This window comes from Equus asinus, chromosome 21 (assembly GCF_041296235.1).
Source record: "Equus asinus isolate D_3611 breed Donkey chromosome 21, EquAss-T2T_v2, whole genome shotgun sequence".
In the NCBI taxonomy this organism is placed as follows: domain Eukaryota; kingdom Metazoa; phylum Chordata; class Mammalia; order Perissodactyla; family Equidae; genus Equus; species Equus asinus.
In genome coordinates, this window is record NC_091810.1 from 30677089 (window position 1) to 30698349 (window position 21261).

Sequence of the window (21261 nt, forward strand, 5' to 3'; positions counted from 1 at the left end):
TTTTAAAAGGAATATTTGTGTGCCTCTAAGAAAGTTCCCGCGATAATTCCTTTATGGGATTGCCCTAGTTGGCTTCAAAGGTGTCAAGCAGTTCTATATCTGTAGGACTGAAGGCATCCGTGTATTTGTGTCATTGAGGCCGGTGCACTTGTGTTCATTCAGTAGCTAGCCATGTTGGGGAACTGGGCTGCTTGGCACTCTCTAGCCCCATCTCAAACTACTTAGAGCACTTCTTTTGAGAGATGGTTTTCCTGACCGCCCACTTGCATGGCGCCCAGGCTGTCTGTCTTTTGAAACTGCATTACAGAGCAGATGCAGGGGATGCTAAAAAAATGCAGCATGCTGGACGCTGAGCAAGGTAAGGGTATGCCTATTCCTCCCCCCCCCCCCCTCTTAAAAATAGATTGCTAGGAAATCATTTGCAGCATTTATAAACTGGGCCAGCTGAGTTAGATAGAAACACTTGAATTGGATACTCCAGCCCTCCTAAAAGTGGAGAGGCTGGCGTGAAAGCACTGTGGGGCTCAGAAGGGAGCTGAGGCAGTAAACCAGCTCCTTCCCATTTTTTTCTCCCAGCCTAGTCCTGTGTCTATGATCTGCCTTTTGAACTGTTTTTGTGGCTGATCAGTTCCACCTAATATGTCTCTTGATTTCTGCTATTGTAATACTCAGGCGACATGCTGTTCTCTTCGTTTTTATAAGCTTTAGATGCTTCTGCCTGTCATATTCTGGCGGTTTATCTTCAGCGTCTGGATTTGCTTTCAGACTTGAATGTCTATCAAGCTGCCGTTGCTTTGAATGTGAGATCAAAAGAAGATGAATTCCAGTAAAAAATTTCCTTCTATGAAGAAAAGATTGGGGCCTATGTAAACATCCCACTGACAGTTACCAATGAGTTATTTTAGCCGAGTATTAGCACCTGGATGACAGGCAGGCCAGCATTCCATGCTCAATAACAAATCAGTTGCTTCCGTGGCAGAAGAACACTGCCACAACAGCGATACGTTTTCAGAAGGAATCCTTTTCTTCCTCCTCCCCTCCCCCTTTTTCTTTTTTTTATTGAATATGGCTGTTCAACTCTTCATCCTATTTTTCAAGCTGACTTGCTCTGCCTTTAACAGTTTACTTTTCTTTACAGTATCTGTCAAGTTACTTGGGTGACAGAAGACAGGACTTTGATAATTAGTTTGGGGCGGGTTAAGGAGTGGTCGAGTAGGCAAGCTAGGCATCTTGAGATAAACAGCTAGTTTGGCTGATTGCAGAGAAGGAAAAGGTAAAGCAAAAACAGCAAACGCAAGATCAAGGGCATACCCTGGAATGCAAGACGATGTGTTCTTTGAAAATACATGTGACAAAATCCTCTAAAATCTGCAGAATCTGAATTTTCTTTTTCTTTTCTCCTTTTTTTTTTTTTAAGGCATCCTGCCTATGTAAATGTCACCACAAAAATATCTTGAGCAGGTTTCCCAAAACCCTGTCGGTGTGTAGTTGGCTGTGTGAATGAGCTGCGTTGGGCTAGGGCTTGGTCTAGCCAGGACACACTTCTGATGCTGTGTTGCTGCTTGCAGACTTGGAGTGAATTACATACGTGTAGCATTAATAGATTTCTTTCAGTGCTAAATGCAACTTTGAAAATTACCTGCAAGCTCCAACCGATCTTGCAACTTTGAAAGTGAAGAATTACTTGAGGAATTCTTGTGGTTTCTTTGTCATTTAGTGAGAGCCCAGCCAGCTACTGTGGAGGCAAGCGTCCGTGAGGTTGCCTACAAAGGGCAATGTTCCAGTGTGTTTTCTCCTCGAGTGTGCTTCAGCCGCACAGCACTTCCTGTTTATTCAAACATCTTTTTTACCACTCGGCAACCCCCGCTTCACAGAAACAGCCAGAACCCATCTACAGCAAGAAGACGGAAATCCAAAGGCAGACAGTGCGAGCTCACTCCGTCAAACTCTTCATTTTCTCTGTAAGTGTCCAGAGAAAAAAAGGAACGTTTTCACTGGGTTAAACTTTTAAACTAGGGATCCGGTCCTGCGCAGAAATTCTCTGAGGGGCAAAATAAGATGGTCCAAGTTGTGTACTGCTTTTTCTTCCCCCTCCCTCCTCTCTCCATCAAAGGCATGTTTCTTTTTAGAGATTTGAGAGGACCGGCTCCTTCTAACTCCTTGTTAATTCACTCTTGCTTTCAAACGTGTCTTCGGATTCTATCAGCTAAGTAAGCAGCCGAGTGTCGCCAGGACAGTTTTACAGGCTTGAGCGTAGATTGGAGCCTCTCTCTGCTTATTTGTGACATTGTTTTGTGTTGCCTTCTTTTTTTCCCTGTTATCGCAAGTAGTGCGAGGGTGCTAGGATGGTGCCTTTGTCATTCTGCGGCTGCAGAATTGTCCTCTGATGTTTGCATCATGACACCGTCATCATTTGTGCATCGGTCTTGATAATATTTGTACCAATTTCATGCCAATAAAAGTCAGACTGCTGAAACAAGCACGGTCATTATCTCATTCTTATGACCATTGTTTAAACGGAGTGGGCTGCGAGAGGAAAGAGAAAGCCCGCCTCACCCTCCGCGATGGTTGTTAACTTTGATGTTGGAGGGGTCTTTTCAAAAATCTCGTTGTGGATAATTAGTATGGCCGGGAAAGCCCTCGGACCGGGGCTGCTGCGGTGTCGAAGAGCGACGTGATCGCGCTCTCCGTCCTTTCTGTTGAAATGAGTTTTTAAACACATGGTTTGACATTTTTTAAAAGGGTCCCACCTTTTCCTGTCTGATGTTGTCGTCCCTCTTGCCTCCCTCCCCTCCCTGTGCCCCCCCACCCCCAACTCTGACCCCCAACTTTAATGTAATTGGTAAGCCAGGTGCTAATTTTTTTTTTTTAACTGTGTACTGGTCAGGGAATAGACAGGAAATAGAAAATTAGCTCTTTTGATCTTAAGGGAATTGTTATTACTCTGAACCTTGTTTGCTAGTCCCCAGACGAAATAGCCTTATATTTCAGTGTCTGAAACAGCATCTCTTAGCATAGAGAAAGAAATATGCTCTGTAGTTGTCCAAACCTCTAATGGAAGAAACATTTAAATAAATAAAATAGATAAGCGTGTGTATGCGTGTCTTGCTATGGCTTTGCTGGCTTGTTAAAGGTTCAGAAGTTGTTCTACTTTGCAAGAAAAAAAATTAGGTTTGTGACTGCCTTAAGGACAATTTGTTTAGCAGTAGGAGTAATTGCAGGGAAAATGGAAAGACTGACTGAGGTATTTACTCAGATGTTAGTGTAGGTGTGGGGGCCGAAAACTCAGTGTGGGAACAGTGGGCTGCTTTTCTTGGTATCTCAGTCTATTTGATGACCATCAAATTTCCCAGCTCGCTGGTTTTGTTTTTTCTGGATGGCATGTTTGATTATTTATCAGAAGGGGAAGGGAGTAGCTGAAGCAAATAAACATGTGACCAAGTTCTGTTTTGTTTTCCACTCAGAAAGCCATGCCCTTTAGCAGATATACAGAAAATAATAAATGCATTGTTTTATGATAAAAGGAAATTATATGTGTCATTTTTTTTTTTAAAGGCAAGTGACTTAACCCTTAAGACTCAGGAGTCTTTTTGCTTCCTGAGAATTTGCCAGGCTTTCTTACTGAGAATTAATCTATGGCGGCGTATGGTTTTATGATACAGGGTGTCCCAGGACGAGTAGTTTAGTAATCTGGCTATTCTAGATGCTTTGCTTAGTTATGCCTGCCTCAATAGCTCTGCTTTTATGAAGGGGGGGGGGGGGTGTGTTTGTTTTAAACAGTGATGCCATTAGACAAATCAGGAGTGGCTCTCACAGTTTTCTTGAAGGCTGTTTTCTGACTTTAGATCTAAAGATGAACAGCTCAGTTAAAGGAAAATATACCAGAATGTCTGTGACCAGTACACAGCAAAATTTATTAGAGGCCAACTTTTGCTCCTCTCTTTAAAGACGTCAGGCAGGTGCTATAATGCCAAGAGTCGACTTGTATATCTATGTCCCTCAAAAATACTTTCCCGTCCTGTGTGTGTGTGTATATATATATATATATATATATATATATATATATATATATAAAATGTATATGTAATGCATCCCATAAATATGTAATGTATATAATGATCTTCAGAGCTGTTGTTCAGACACCTAGGGAAAGGCTCAAATCTACATTAAATGTAGATTTAAAAACAAGCAAACGAAAATTTAATTATTTTTATTTTAGTTCTCAGGTGGGATTTGCGTGGCTTTGTGTAGACATTCTTTACACACAGGCATGCACCGCCATAAGTGCACACACGGGCACGTTTTTAAATAAGTGCAGCCTGATTTTCTCCAGGGACTTCCTCATTTATATGCCTCTTGAAAAAATGATGGGAATGATCCTAGCACAGTGCCTGGCCCAGTCGTCGCAAGCCCTATAAATCAGAGCTGAAAATCTGCTTAGTTGCCTATACCGTTTTGGAATGTGAATTGGAAATATGCACACAGAGGGATTCCCTCTTCATTGACTATATAAGGGAACAGTGCAGCCGATGCTCAGACGGGGCAGCCTTCGCCAGTATTGCCCTGGATCTATGGAACTGGGAGCTACAACGAGGGGAGCACAAGCCTCTCTGCCCCCTCTGTTGTCATCTCGGGTGACTCTCCAAAAGGCTGTTGGGTTGGACACTCATACTTTGTAGTTATACAGAGCCCTTTGTCTGTGGAAATCAAAGGGCCTGACTAATGCTAACTCGTTAATACTCAGAACACCCTTGGGACATAGGTAGGCTGCAAAGATTATCCCACTTTTGAGGTGGGAAAATGTCCTGTTGTTAAAATCGTTTACAATTTCCGGGTGTGTCTGTACTTAATGGGCAGGCTAGACCTGGAAGGGGTATCATCTAGACGCCGTGAGAAGCATTTTTTCCTGTGACATCCTCAGCCCTGACCACAGGCAGCCTCATGAGAAAGTGTTTCACCATGAAGAAACTGGGCTGGAAAATACAGCTAGTGCGTGGTGTTGACGGTGGGACGGAGGAGTGAGGAGTAATCATGGTGAATTTTAATCTATTTAGGGTCAAAGTTAGGATGTATTTTTTTCAAGGCACAGCCTGTGCTGAAAATTTTGATTTTTGTTTTGTTTCACTTTAACTCAATAAGATGTTGGCAATTTAACTTCACAGAAATCGAGTTAGTTTGTTCTTTGCAAAGAAACAGACGCTGCTTATTGGCTATACAAAGTCAGTCAGAAGTTGCTGTGGAGTTGGGCACTTTGGGGGCAAAAGAATCGAAACATTCTGCTAACCCTAGATGTTACTATGTGATTCTTCAGTTCTGGTGTTTCTTGGGCCTCTTTCCTATGGTGTAAAAATGGCACAGTTTACAAATCAGTCATGTGCCATTTTCAGTTTTAAGTCTTTTGTTGAAAGCTTTTCCAGAAATCTCTAGAGTAGGGTGGTAATAGTTAGGTTGTTTGGTTCCCGATACTGTTTATTTGTTGGAACTTGAATATACAAATTAGATTTGAAAAATCTGTATTCAACATGTGTTTTTAATTTTAAAAAGTAATTTTCAAAAGACCATAAATAATATGATTCCAGTTTTGCTTAAGAAAAGTAGTTTTCTTAAGCATACCCTCAAATGTTGACAATGTGTCATATGTAGGTGATGTTCTTATGCTTCACTTTTTATTTTCCTAATTCATTGATGCATTTTTAGTATCTTCTGCCATGAGCTTATTACTTTCATAATCAGTAGTCATTTATAAAGCAATGTTTAAAATCACTTAAGTAGCACTTATTGGATGTCAAGCCCTAGTCTATGTACTTTATATGTATTAATTATGATGTGGGAACTGTTATTTCCTCCCATTCTTACATCTAGAGAAACTAAAGCACAGAGAGGTTAAGTAACTTGGTCAAGGTCACACAGCTAGCAAGTGGTAGAGCTGGAGTTCACATCCAGGCAGGGTGACTGGTAGACACTTAACCACCATGTATACTACTTCTGTAGAAATATGTTAGTATATTTTAAAGCAAACTTCTGTTTCTTTGGAATTGCTGTGATTCTACCAAGGTCAGTAATTCCCCCAAATTCCCAGAGGATTCTTATTACTTCATGGCTGGAGACTCAAGTTCCACCTTATGCTAAACTGTGGTTACTGGAAGTTCCAAAGATCATTGCCATTCTGTGAGCACAACTCTGTGAACACAGCTGTCCATCTGATGAACACAGTTTTGTTTTTAATCTCCTTTTTAAGAAAATGTTCTAATTCCTTGGCTAGAGCAATCGAATGTCTTTTTCTTTGGCTGTATTCTTTATCTGTAGTATATACATTTATTTATATTTACATAAAGGATAAAATCTTCAAAAAGTTCACTACAAAGTTACCTTTGATTGTGGATTGGATTAACTGAATATTTTTCTCTAAATGTTTCTGAATTTTCCTTTAAAGTTCTGTCATGTCAAGCAAGTAGTTCTAGTTCCACATAAATGGAAGAATTCCAAATCTGTGGGTTTGTGGATGAGCGGCCATTTTTGATTGTGTCATTCCTGAAGTACAAGAGAAGGGCTTCTCAGCCAGACTGTGCGACCTTTGGCATAGTATGTTAACTTCCCATTTATGTAAAGCAATTTAGAACCGAGCCAGATACGCAGTTGGCATTCGGTAAGTGTTAGCTATCATTCTCATCATCTTCATCAGCAGCATCAGCATCAGTATCATCATCGCCCCCTACCTACCTATGTGGACTCTAGGCAACCATTCCTGTTTTATTGTTCTAATAGTCAAAGCAAGGCATTGGTTAGGGTTTGGAAGAACCATATTTTGCTCACTTGCCTTTGCCAGTAGAAGCAGCCAAGAGTCTCACCTGCAAGTCATCTGTGTGACCACAGGTAAATCACATAACCTCACTTGCCCTCGGTTTGCTTTTTGTGCAAGCAACGTCGTCTGCCTTAGATTCCTTTGGGCTAAACAGAGGATGTGTGATTTTCTCAGTGTCTCTATAAAGAGGACAGGTAATGGTTTGAGATCACTGGGAAACAGAAATCTTTCCTTCCCACAAAATGGGAATTTTCTTATGTGTGAGGCAATGTATTGTAGTAATAGTTTCATTTTATAAGTAATTATCATGTACAGTTACTGTGCTAAGGACTTGCCATGTATATCTCACATAATCCTTATAAGTTAACCTCTCTGTTCCTTTGTTTCTGTATCTCTTAACTGGGTATAATAATACCTCAAAGCATTTTGAAAATTAAATGAGGGTAGTATGTACTGTTTAGTACTTGTCTGGCAATAAACGCTCAAAAAATTGCAACTTTCATTATTGTCTTCCTCATCTCCACTGACCAGGGGCCAGAGCAGTTTAAAAAATACAGTTATTTGGAAATACAAATCAGAATAATGAGATATCACCTCATGCCTGTTAGAATGGCTGTTAGGAAAAAGGCAAGAAGTAGCAAGTGCTGGCGAAAATGTGGAGAAAAGGGAACCCTGGTGCACTTTTGGTGGGAATGTAAAATGGAAAAGAGTATGGAGCTTCCTTAAAAAACTAAAAATAGAGTTACCATATGATCCAGCAGCTCCACTTCGGGGTATATATCCAAAGGAAATGAAATTACCATCTCAAAGAGATAGCTGCTCCCCCACGTTCATTGCAGCATCATTTACAACAGCCAAGACATGGAAACCTTCTACATGTCCATCAATGGATGAGTGGATAAAGAAAATGTGGTATATATTTGCAATGGAATATTATTCAACCATAAAAAAGAAGGAGATCTTGCCACGTGGGACAACATAGGTGGACCTTGGGGGCATTATGCTAAGTGAAATATGTCAAACAGAGAAAAATAAATACTGTATGATCTCACTTATATGTGGAATCTAAAATAATCAAACTCATAGAAACAGAACAGATTGATGGTTGCCAGAGATGGGGGCAATGGAGGGGGATGGATGAAGGTTGTCAAAAGCTACAAACTTTCAGTTATAAGATAAATAAATTCTAAGGATGGACTGAAGTCAGTAATACAGTGTCATATATTTGAAACTTGCTAAGAGAGTAGATCTTAAAACTCATCACAAGGAAAAAAAGAGCTATATGAGGTGATAGATGTCAACTAAACTTATTGTGATAATTATTTTAATATATATTTTTCAAATCATCATGTTGTACAACTATAACTATTACGATGTTATACGTTCATTATATCTCAAGATGGGGGGGAAGCAATCAAAGCAAATCTAAGAAAAAAAGAATACAGGGGCTTGGCTTGGTGGCACAGCGGTTAAGTTCTCACATTCCACTTCGGTGGCCCAGGGTTCACAGGTTTGGATCCCGGGTGTGGACCTACGCCCCGCTTGGCAAGCCATGCTGTGGCAGGCGTCCCACATATAAAGTAGAGGAAGATGGGCACAGATGTTAGCTCAGGGCCAGTCTTCCTTAGCAAAAAGAGGAAGGTTGGTGGTGGATGTTAGCTCAGGGCTAATCTTCCTCAAAAAAAAAAAAAAAGAATACAGTTATTTATCATACCTCCCCCCCTGACAAAAAGCATGCAGTTACAGCCCAGTGTGAGAATCTGCAGTGGGTTGACAAAAACAGGGGCCAGAAATCCTGCTGGATCTGAAAGCCATGCCAGGTGGATGGAGAGGGGCATGTCTAACTTAGATGAAGGCAGAGCATAAGACACAGGTGTTCAGGTGCCAGAGCTCTGGCTGGACTGGGGTTAAATTGTGAGAAGAGATCTGTGCTCTCTTAGCTCAGCCTCTGCATTGTTTGCTTTATGAAAACTCCTTTGAAAAATTCCATCCTTGTCCCAGCTGAACCAAGGAGCTTGTCCCTGTTGGGGCTTGAAGAAGGCATGAAAATCAAGGGATGATGGTGACAGCATCGATGTCCCAAGAGAAGGTGGATGAACTCGAATAGGTAAAGAGGTGAAGCATAATGTGAGGGAGAGCAAAGATGGCTGGGCTTGTTCATTTCTTCCTGTCTGCCTGCCTGGGGTTTGCCATCACAGCGATAAAGACACAGGACACTACAGGGATGCAGAAGCAGCACTGGTCCCTTCGGTCTCGGGACATCAGGGAAGGCTGTTGCTTTGAAGAAATTGGGCTGTGAACAGAATTTTTAGGGAAAGGTAGAATTTATTTGTTTTATTTTAGAAAAATTTTATTTAACTTTTATTAATTTTTTTAAATTTTTAACGACTTTATTGAGATGTCCTTGACTTACAGAAATCGTAAATATTTAAGGTGTACAGCTTGATGTTTTTATATCTCTGTATTCATTGGGAAAAGATCACCACAATCAAGCTAACCTTAACCATCACCTCTACATAGTGACCCTTGTGTCTGTGTAGTGTGAAGATGTAATTTGAGATGTGTCTTCTCAGAAAACCTCAAGCGTGTGCAGTCCAGTGTTAAGTATAGTCACTGTGCTGTACATTAGACCTGCAGAACTCATTCATCCCACACAGCTGAACTTCTGCGCCCTTTGACCAACATCTCACCATTTCCCCACCCCCAGCCCCTGGCAACCACCATTCTGCTCTCTACTTCTGTGAGTTGGACTTTAAACAAGTCCAACATATATAAGTGAGTGCATGCAGTGTTTGTCTGGGAAAGGTAGAATTTAAATGGAGAAGATACTTGCATGCCCTCTAAATATAGGCAGAGAACAGGGTGAGCAGAACCGCAGATCAGGCCATAGCTCCAAGAGTCCTGGGAATGGAAAGATCTGGTTGAGAAAGGCAAGTCTTGAGTGTGGGGAAAAGAGGCAGATAAAGTTAGAAGGTGCGAAACCATGAAAACGCCTTTCCCTTCATCCTAAACACAGGGGGACCCACAACAATTCATGCTTTGTTGGCTCTGCAGGACTGCGTATCCATTTGCCAGAATTACCGGCGGCCATATTTGGTCTAATCAGTGACCTTGGAAGAATGTGAGTGTCAAGTTCTCATGAGACAATGTTTGTTTGGTTTTGGTTTTCCATCCTAACCACTTGCTAAACTTGTGACCTTGGGCAAGTCACCCACCCTCACAATCTCTTAATTTTTCAACACTTTAAATCCGTAATCATCAACCCTTCCCCATCAACCTTTCCCCTTAGAAATGTTGGGAACAAGAAATAAAATAGTAAGTGTAAAGCAAGTAACTGGCATAGTGGCTGGCACGTAGTAAACAATTGAATACATTGTTTTTATTTTAGTGTCCTAAATGCAGAGAGTTATTATCTTACATTTGCCCCTGTGTTTCTAGATGTTTTTCATTTCTTATTTTGGTATACAGGCGTAATCTTTGCTGTTTGCAGTGACTGCTTTGAGAAGTGCGAATTATTGGAGAGTGTTAGAATTTTTCTCCTCTATCCTGGCATCTCTGTGGCCAAGAGTCAACAGTTCCACGTTTCAAATTATTACACTTGTTTGGACTTTCCCCCCTTCCCATTGCTATTTCTTTCTTTTGTCTTTTACCTGTGCTGGAATGTGGTCCCTGAAATGCTTTTCACTCTTGCTTTTTTGCCCAAAATTCAGCTAAAGGGAGGAAGTATTTTGTGAAGCAAAGCGTTCATAGGTGCTCGCTGCGTTGTGGGGGATCCCGAGCAGGTGTGACTTACGTGACAAGAAGAAAAGGAATCCAACACCATCACTGTGTGAGCAGAAACTAGGTTCAGTGTCACTCGTAAAATCACAGAACATTCTCCTTTATTTTGAGTGTGGTTCTAGCCAGATTCTTCTGCAGCCTTCAAAATTAGCAAGTCTCATTCCAAGGTATGACAAGATACGAATCTGGATTGTTCATAATGAGAGTTGCTGGGCTGCACCCTCATAAAAGGCAATTGGAGAAAACAGCAGGTTAATACAGTGAGTTAATGCAGCCCTTTGATCCATTTATCTTTGCCCGTAACCTCCATATCTTCCACTTTGGGAACTTGGAGAAGGACTGGGCCAATTTATTTATTTTTGGACATAATCTGATCCTTCCTCACGAAGGGGAAACGGGTTTATTGCAGCGTCCAACTTAACATTCTAGACATTTTCCAATAAACTTGACTTCTCATTTACTTCCTCGCAATGCGCGCGTTGCCTGCAGTCTTAGCACCCCAGGCTGTGGTCTTGTCAACTCTCATGAACTAGACAGGCTCCGCCTTGGGCAGTGTTTGAATGGAATCCCTCCAAAGGCAACTCCGGTGCCAGAGACTTGGCGGTGGTGATTCAGCGTCTGGCACTGGCTCCAGCACAGACCAGCCAACCGGGGCCCAACAGGGTGGTTATAGGGCCCTAGGTTAATTGGTATATGAAGTAGGAGTATGATGGGAGGGTTTTTTCCCTCTTATAGGAGACTTCAAACAGACTTCCTGACTGTTTGTAGCCATTAAACTTTTGCAAGAGGATCATAGATATCCTTTTTCTTTTTGTCTCATGAAAATTCCTAACCTTTACCCTCCTTGGCAGGAAGTATCCTCTATGTGGATACTTAAATCAAAAATGTTATTCATAACTGCAAGAGAATATAGAGTTTTCTGACCCCCTTCTGCATCCTAGGTCTCCTTTGCGGGTGGGACCTTTAGCAGAATGCCTCCTCTTGTCTAGAACCTTCTGCTATTTCTGTGTCTGTGTCGCCTGTAGTTGCTGCCTGGGATGGCGTTTGAGCCCCACAGCGCTAACGCTGGTGAATCATGGCATGGCACAAGAGCGCAGTTGCACATTTCTGTTCTATTTCATCCCAGTTTTTCTAAAAAAAAAAAAAAAACTGCTTGTCATCTTTTCTCCTAAGAAAATACACTGTGATTGCTGACATTAAAAAAAGCATACACACACAACTCCCAACCTATCTGTGCTCATGTCGTTGTATTATCTATTAAATTTTAAAGTAAAACTAAAATGAAGAATATGATTATTAAGCATCATAGTAGTGATAACCACCCTATGTGTGTCTCAGTGGCTTAGAGAACATAAAGCATATCAGTAAGGATTTGCAAAACCTGGCATTGGAAGTACGTCTAGAAGGTGGAAGTTCAGGCTGATGTAGAATGCTAAAGAAATCGCAGTGGTCCAGGCAGTGGAGGGATGCTGTCTTGTGGCCTCCTCTCTCCCCAGCCCTTCACATGGGGATGGCACTGCCCATGGGTGTATATCCTTCTTCAGTTAGGACAGTGATGATAGGCATCTTTGACTTTTCCGTTTCCTGTCCCTTTTGATTTTAACCCGAACACATGTTGGAGTGCTGTAGGAGTAGAGTTGTCTTTGTTCCAGTTTTCTGCCATGTCTTTCTAGAAATTATCTCATAAACTCACTTGCAAAGACTGTAGAACATTTGAGAAATCCATGCCCTCTCTAAATATCAGCTGTTGTGGAGTGGGCGCAAAGCATAGGGTGCTTTCTCCAGCTGTTAGAACTCTGAAGATGAGTGAGCCTACTTAGAATCTTTCCCATCTAGGTCACTGATTCAAATCCATATTCTACTTGATCTAAGGCTTTGCCGTCTGCCCCGCTTGCTTTTGGGGGTCAAGTCAAGTGAATGCTCAGAGCCCACTCGTTATCTTCAGTATCATAGGGTAGACCAAGCAGTGACTGGTGCAAAGAGACCGTTAAAGACCCTCCGATGGTCTTTTGATGGTTGTTAACCCCTATGTATTAAAATTTTAATGGGGAACGTGGGTTCTTTTTTGTTTTTTACTGAAGACATAAATAACATGACTTGATAATCTGCTACAGTGCTTTCTTTCTTTGTGTATCTAAGGTTTATACAACCACTAGCGTCAGAATCTTTCCTTGGGCATCCAATATTTTCACAATCACTAGAATCCCTCTATGAGATTAGGTCACTTTCCCGTTCTCCTGTGATAACCAAGTGCTCCATTTGTGAATATCATAATTTTTTTCTTTTTGCATTCTTGTTGGAGAACTCACTGCCTTGGAATGTTGTTGGTTCTGTATGAATGCTCTAGTCCTATCAGCCACTGTCATTTCTTTTTTTAAGTGACCCACAAACCTTCTTTCCATCCTGCGCTGGAGTGATTACTGTGTCTAAAGCAAGGAGGTCATGGGGTTTCCCAGCGTACTCAGTCCTGGGTCTTGCTACAGAGCGATTGTCGGGTTGTTTTAAATGATGGGCCCTCATGTTAAGATGGTACTTAGTTGCAGGGGTTGCACCAAGATAGCAAATCAGTTTAGGGGGACAAAGGCTCTATAGAGGGACTCGAGGTATATGTTGAGGTTGAAAAATTAAGGGGAGAACATAACTTCTTTCCTACTAAGCTTCCCAGGCTGCTTTTTATTGCTCACTTATCCTCCCACCCCCCATGCACAGTGCCTGTTGACTAGCCTGTGAAATTATCTGAGAAACAGGTTTGATCTTGAGGGGTGGGGAGAGTGTAGGAAAAGAAATTAGAGGAAGGATGGCTGACTCAGAGCAGCCTTTGAAGCTGGAAGTGGGACAACTTCTCAGGGCGACAGGAAATAACCAGCTCTTCTCAACTGGCCAATAGCACATGCTGTCTTCATTCTGAGGGTGTTTGGGCCCTCACACCCAACTGAGGAGATTCACTCTGAACTGCTATGAATTATCTGTGGGAAGAAACACATATTCGAAGTTTGCAACTAGTTTTAAATAGTTTCAGATAGAGGAGCACATGAATATATTGTTTTCATGTCCCAGTTCCTTTTCAGAAAATCAAAAGTGAGTTTGAGCTTTAAGAACAGCTAATTAGTGATGTCCTTTCATCTTAGCTAAATTCTAAAATTATTTTCGGAAACTGATTGCAAGCTTGGTTTATATAAAATTATGTCCAGGGGAATCTCAGAATACACATAGCAACCTAAGTCATGGGTTGGCAAACTTTTCCTGTAAAGGGCCAGATAGGAAATACTTTAGACTTTATGGGCCATACGGTCTCTGTCGCAAGTACTTAACTCTACTTTGTGGCACAAAAGCAGCCAGAGACATTACGTAAGCAAATGAGCATGACTGTATTCCAATCAGACTTTACTTGTGGACAATGAAATTTGAATTCCATATAATTTCCATATGCTGCAAAATAATCTTCTTTTTATCATTTTCCCAACTATTTAAATAAATAAAAACCATTCTTATCTCATGGGCTGAACGAAAATAGTGATGGGCTAGATTTGGTCCATGGGCTATAGTTTGCCAACCTGTGTCATATTTTTTTGAAGACCTCCATGCATCAGTGCTAATCTCAGGCCTCATCACCAGGTATGTTACATAAAAAATTATATGAAGGTTTTTCTCCTTCTACTGGCTTGCTTTATGTGTATGTATGCATGTTTACTCAAACCATATTTTATGTAAACTTATTGATGTTTCTTAAAATATGGTAAACATGTTTTTGAACATCGGCTACCTTGATAAACATGCTAAACATAGGAATACCTAGCCCCCTAAAATATAAGCACCTGCTATGAACTTGAGATGTAAATAGCTCAAAAGTTGTAAACATGCTTATGTAAAACATAATTTGTAAATAACAGATGGTACTTATTTACTAGGAATGTGAAAGCACTGATGAGAATGAAGTAATCTTGAACCAATAGAATGGAAGGTATGTCAAAAATGTCCAGGTCCCCAGTTAGCACAAAAGCATGGCCTGCCAAACTAGCAAGCACGTAGTAATCTCCCTGACTGCTGACCATAAGGCGACTCCAATCCTTGTGCAGCTCGGGCATAGATGGCAGCCCAGGCAGAGAGGGAGGCTAGCCAGTGCACAGACAGAGGCAGTGTGTACGTGCCTCCCCCCACTTTCCCCTGTGAGCTCACAGAGACATTTGTGTTAGCTTGTTGAAGGAAAATAAATGTGAGTGTGTGCAACTGGGCTCTCAGTGCCTCGTCTTATCAGTCACCTCCACTGTGTGACATCCTTGAACTGTGTCTTTACTGTAACCTGAGCCTAGCACTCAAATATAGCACCAAGTTATCCAGTGCCAGGCAATTGTCACATCTGTTATAAAGGAAGTGTTGACTCAACCCAGCCGGGAATCGCCACCAAGAGTAAAAGGTCTCCAGAGATGGGATGGGAACTTTAAGTTATTTACATTAGCAGTTGGTCTGGAACTTGAGTCAGGTTTGATCCTTGCTTCTTAAAAGAGAATTTCTTTCATTTATTCATATCCTTTCTCCCTCTGTGCTACTAACCTTCTCTCTCTCTCATAAACAGACAGTCACAATGTCCACACAACTTATTCCATTTCCAAAGGATCTAATTTTGCCTTCAGACAGGATATCTTAAGGGACCTTTCTCCAGTTGTGATTGAGATACTGTTATGAAATTAAGAAAAGTCCATCCTCACTCCTTAGTTGCATTGGAACAGATCTCTGAGGTTTGGGCAGTGGAACCTGAGATGAAAGACATGAATGAAGCTCGTTCTGATGCCTGTAACAGGAAAAGATTTGCCTGTCAAGTGAGCATGTGGGGGAAACACAATGGCCAGGTCTCTCGTGCACTTTCCATAGGGATTCCCATCAGTCATTCCAGATTTTCCCCTGACCAAAAGGAACATGACAATGAGCGTTTTTGACTTTCTGTAAATGGTAGATACCAAAGATTTGCCTTATAATGCTCCAGTACATAGTCTTGTAGACTAAGGATTGATTTCTCTTCTTTTTCAATGCCAATTTAAAATATAGATTATGTTGATTTATTTATCATGGAAATCAGAAAAGCAAACATCCTTTAGTGGCTGATTTCACAGCACTTTATAAGTTCTAATAAGTTATGTCTTATAACTCTTGCTGAGACCTACATTGACTTGGAGAGGGAGGGTGTAGTTCTTTGCTCCAGCTTTGCTCCTGTGCAATGGGAAGGCCAGAGTTCTAGTGAAATAACTCATATCAAGATGGATAATTCTTTGCACTAGTGTTGCCTCTCCGTCCCAAACATTTGAAGTTATTTTTCCTGTTTGCATTCATTCTGAGGGTGAAATTTGGAATGCAATATGCACATCTTCGTTTTGTGTTCTCCCTTCAATAATTTGACTAAAATTTCCCCTTGTGTTCATATAAAGTCCTAAACCTGTTGTGCCTGTGCTTCTGTCTCTGATCTTCTTCTGTGGTGGGGCTCTGGAGCAAATGCTCTGAGGGAGCTGGAGTTCGTTATGTGACTATGTAAGTTCATGTCCCCCGTGTTGGGTCTGAGAAAGATGTTACACACATATATTACTTTCTTTTTTTCAAATGAGCAAAATAATTACAAGGATTCTAGTAGCTAATTTTGAAGTGTATAATCATTGTATAGAGCCAGCTCAGGAAACATTTGTCAAAAACTTGGGTTTGAGTCCTATACTTTCTTTTGCTCAAGTACCTTTAGGAGAACATGCTCATATGAGAATAGTTTTGTGTGTGTGTACATTTTCAAAAAAACACTTATCTCTTTTGCTGAAATGAGGAATCAACTATATAGATTCTCTGAGACTTGGTTATTTAAAAATTGAGTACTTGTTCTCCAAATATTTGGTGAAACATAGTAAGTGACTTTAACAAAGATTTGTGACTATATGGAGTTGTTGTTACTTTGTTTTTCTTTGCTTGCTCTCTTTTAGTGTGAAATGTATGCAACCTTTCTCCTCTTTCCACCCTCTCTTTCAGGGCACTATCTTCTCAGTGTCATCCACAGTTCCTCTGTCAACCAGCAGCCAGACGTTTCTTTGCTGATCAATGTATTACTCTGATGGTAGCATTTAAAATATGTAACAGTTCCTTTTCCTACATTAGATAGCCCTAAAACCTTCATGTGAAATAACTAAGGGAACATATATAGTAGGAGGAGAGGGTTTTGCTCCTGCAGGCACCTTGCAAAGAGGACTATTTTTCTTGTATGATATAAATGAAATCTTCACTCTGCCCACTTTTCCACCTACGCATGTACTGAGCGTCTCCAAGGAGACAAGGAAAGCCGGAGTCCACTGATGGTGAATCCTCCTCGGAGACAGCAGGCTGGAGTCTCAGGCAACTCTCCCAGGCGTCTTGGCTTCCAGATGCCCCTCTCAGACAGCCTCTTTTCTCGAGGCTCTTCCAGGCAGGCTTTCTCGAACATATCTCTCCCTTCACAGACGAAATAGCCTGTGCTCTTACATCTGAAGGGCTGGTGGTGGTGAGTTCAGTAGGCAGAGGCCTCCCTGGGACCAGAGGGGTGGGTGCAGTTGGGAGGTGCGATAGGAGGGTTCCATCTTCCCCAAGATCTTTTCTTTGTCACTCATTTATTTATCTGTGCTTCTGTTTCATTGCTTCTCTTTGCGCCTCTTAGACACAAAGGCACCACTCAACCTTACGAAGTGTCTTAAAAATATTCTTCGTTACAATAGCCCAGTTATGAGCTTGGTTTAGTGAGATTGCCCTTTCAGAAGAAGTACTGCTCTTGCTGATTCAACATTTTTAGGTGTCTTGACCACTATCTTCCCTTTCCCCTGAGTTCACTGCCCAGGAACCCCCATGCCATCTACCTTTCCCTCACTCTACCGTGTCACTGTAACTTTTCTTGGAACTGTATACATTATTTTCTTATATAAATGAAGTCTCTCTCCTCTTTGCGGAACACACTACCATCGTCAGTCCGTTAGGCACACTTTCTAAGACTCTACTATCACATTCTCTCCATATGTTGACCACATCCGTATGTGCATCTTCTTTCAGGTACGAAGAATTAGTTACCTTGGAGAAATTGTTATTATTGATGTAATCCCCAGGAAATCTTATTTTATCTCTAAACTCTAAGCACATCATTGAATGAACATTCTTGACATCTCTTCCACGTGTGCATTCCTGATTCTCAGCTGAGCTGACTCAAATAGCCTCATGTGATTTTCTAGCACACTGTGTGCTAACTTCAGTTTTCTGTTGCTGATCCTGCTGCCCTCTTTGGAAAGGTGTGGCTAGCTATTATTCCTGGTAAATTCTTTGACAGGAAATGTCCTCATGGGGGCTTACTGATGATACATTTTTTTTCAGTTTCATTTGAAGTTTTTAAAAAGGTGGGTCAGTCATATATTCTGCACTTTAGAGGCCTCTCCACTTTTTCTTTTCATTTATCTCCAATTCCTGTTACCTCTCCGATTTCTACCTTTAAATAAAAACCATTCCATGTGATAATCTCAGAAGAGTAATTTGTATTGGACATAGACGGTTTTGTTCACAGATATGTAGTGTACCCTTTAAGTTGACATAGATGTCAAATTTGCTAAGTTTTTTTCTTGCCTAGTCTGTTGAGGTCATCCTGGGTGTATCTTATCTGTTTTGATCTTCCTCTTCAAATAACTGTATCCATGGTGTGGTCCATCACTTAGCTTTTCCCTTCTATTTCAACTCAGATGAAGTAAGAGTGTTATCTTCAACTTGAGTTCCCAAGTTGCCCCAAGAAGAATCGGGGAAGGATGAAGCTGCCTGTGAAAAGAACCCTTTATTTTCTCCTAAGTTTCTGTCTTTGCCCAGGTCCCTTTTGGTCTCTCTCTGCCATCCTTCCTCAAAGTCCCAATCCTTCATACTCCAAGTTGTATGTCAAATTTATGGTAGGAATAAAGGTCTGCTTAGATGGATTGCTGTGCCTGAGGAACTGTGGATGAAATTGGCTAAATCTAAGAAAATGTAAACAAATTCTGAAAAGTTTTCCAACTTAGACTGGTGGGAAGTTTTTTTTTTTATTTTTTGCCACTTTATTTGCCTGGAAATGGAAAAGCCAGGATCCCATCCTAAAGTGTACTTCCTGGAATCCTTTTTATGAAGGAAGCCCTGAACCTGTGTACTAATGTGTACATTTTTCTTCCATCTTTCCTGCCAGGCACTTCAAGTGGCAAGACAGCTCCTTCTTCAGCAGCAACAGCAGCAGCAAGTTAGTGGATTAAAATCTCCCAAGAGGAATGACAAACAACCAGCCCTTCAGGTAACAATTCTTTGGGGAAAAAAATGGTATTATACGTTTGAGCATAGCTAATAAGCAATTCAGAAGTGGATTGTGTTGAGAATTGCAAAGTATGTAAGAAAATCTCCTGCAGAAGGGGCATTTTTAGTTTACCAGTAGAATATGACATTTTGGGAAAACTGTCTATTCAACCCAGAGTCTTGTTTTCAGGAAAAGAAAATCTGCTAATCAGTCAATGTAGTAGGAGGGTGAGGAGTTGCAGGTATGGGTTGCTTAAGAGGAAGCATAGTTACCAATGAGAAAAAGTTCATAGTACTCAGATATGTCACCTCATTCTCTCACGGTGGTTCTAGAAATGGGATCCCCCACACACTTTTCTTTAGTGCAGGTTTGCAACTGGGGGAGATGGGCAATGTCCGGAGACATTTTTGGTTGTTGAAACGTGTGGGGCATGGGGCTACTGACTGTCTAGTAGGTAGAAGCCAGGGATGTTGCTAAACATCCTACATTGCACAGGAAAGTCCCCCACAACACAGAATTATTCAGTCAATAGCATCAAGAACTGTTAAGGGAACTGAAGAGGATATTGTATTTTTCATATACCTAGTAATGAATGTAATACTCTGTTCTTCAGTGGAAGTTTTCAGTATACTTCTGAATCATTAATAAAAAATGACAAGCAATTTTTATGTAAAGATGCCGAAGAGATTGTTTTAGCAACTTCTCATTTCAAGCACATTGAGGACAGGGGTTAACAGAGTAGAAGAAGGAGTGAGTTCATAAAAATCTAATTTGCATTTTCAACTCAGAGTAGAAAATTGTAATAGAAATTTCAAAGAAACTTGACTCAAGGTATGCACGCTCACATCCAAGGCAGGGCACTTGCAGGTAGTGGGTGGCTCAACTGCCTTCATCGCTCAGCCACTTTTATAGTGGGCGTCCCCTAAATGGGAGGCTAAGATGAGTTTCTCACATTGGATATTTGGGGACAGGATCTATGAACAGTAACTGACTGGTAGAACTTGGTGCCAATTAATATGATCCCCTGGTTAACCCAACTTCTGGCTGTGTTGACTTTTCTCAGATCAGGGTGAACCAGTACCAGTTCCCAGATTATCCTGCGAAGATCAAACTGATCTTGCTCAACAAGTTCTAGTTCTTCTGCATTTACTTGGGAAATTGTCACTGTCTAGGGAAAGTTCAGCACTGTAGTAACACTTTATTGGAACAGTTGAATGACAATGTGCATGGTTTACTAACACTTCCAAAAACGGTTCTTTGGTAAACCATCACCAATCCATATGCCTTTTAATATGTGTGAATGCTGGGGACATTTTTAATGAGGTACAGTGCCATTGAGGTCCCATGTCAGGTGCTATAAGAAGTGCTTTGTTGTGCAGATGTCTTAAGAACAGCTCTGGAGGATGAAATATGACTGTGTTGACCTTTCAGCTGTGAGCTTATTTGTCAGGATTCAAATAAGTTGAAAGGATCAAACTGAACAGTTTCCGTAGTCAGACTGGGAATTCTGTTTCAGAGGTCAGCAACGGAGGCCACATTGCAGATTCCAGAACATAGCCAATTGTTGGTACATATTAAAGTACTGGGGCATCTCCTGCAGACAGAGACACAATTAAAATTCTAATTTATTAATGTATACAGGGAGCTAGCCCAGCCTGTCACTCAGTGATTCAAATGACTGTCCATTCTTTTTGCCTCCCTCTTGGAGCTCTCACAGCCTTAAAAATACTCTGAGTCCTCTTGAATTTATCAGACCCCACGTGCATTGGGAAAATGACAATATATTATTGGTGGCGGGGGGATCTTACACATAGGAGAGCTTTGGTGAGAGATAATAAAGAGAAAAGTATACACAGACACACTCGATCTGATGCACTGCTCTTCATTATTGAATATCATTTGTAATTTTTTATACTAGACTTATTTCCTTCATACTTGCTTTTTTAAAACATATGGCATTTTTAGGTAACTTCTTTTCCAAGATGAATGAAGTTCCTTTAGGGCTAAATATATGAAGTAAAGTTTCAGGGGATTTCCTTTCGAGGACTCTTTTTCTTCTTGCTTGTTGTAAGGCTTTTAGCCACCAGAAGAGTATGATACAGAGAGCTTCATTTTTCTTGGCAAGGACAGTGTCGAAGCCAATCTAACACATTCTGCTGAGCACTTCAGTCTGTATAAAAAGTGTGGGACGAGGGGCCATCTTGAATGCTGGTTTTGCTAAGAAGTTGTTTTGAGTGCCTTCCTACCCGCTCAGTGGGAGAGTTGACAAGCAGAGAATTTAGACCAGCTTTAAGAGTTGACCGAGGGGATAAAAGAGTTGGTTGACTGGTGTGTATGTGTGTGCACACACACACACGTGTGCGTCATAGAGTCTATCTCCTCAGCTGCCTGG

At 41.1% G+C, this 21261-nt stretch overlaps 1 protein-coding gene across 19 annotated transcripts in view; it reads left to right on the forward strand.

Moving 5' to 3' along the window:
- FOXP1 (forkhead box P1) overlaps nt 1–21261 on the forward strand; it is a 575342-nt gene that overhangs the window by 407439 nt on the left and 146642 nt on the right. For 16 of the 19 annotated variants that reach the window (XM_070492659.1, XM_070492654.1, XM_070492656.1 and 13 more), the window contains one exon: nt 18768–18869. In XM_070492659.1, coding sequence (XP_070348760.1) covers nt 18768–18869 — 102 coding nt within the window. Of the gene's footprint in view, nt 1–1716; nt 1962–18767; nt 18870–21261 lie in introns of those variants that run through there. The other 3 variants (XM_014836101.3, XM_014836100.3, XM_014836099.3) reach the window with 2 other exon arrangements.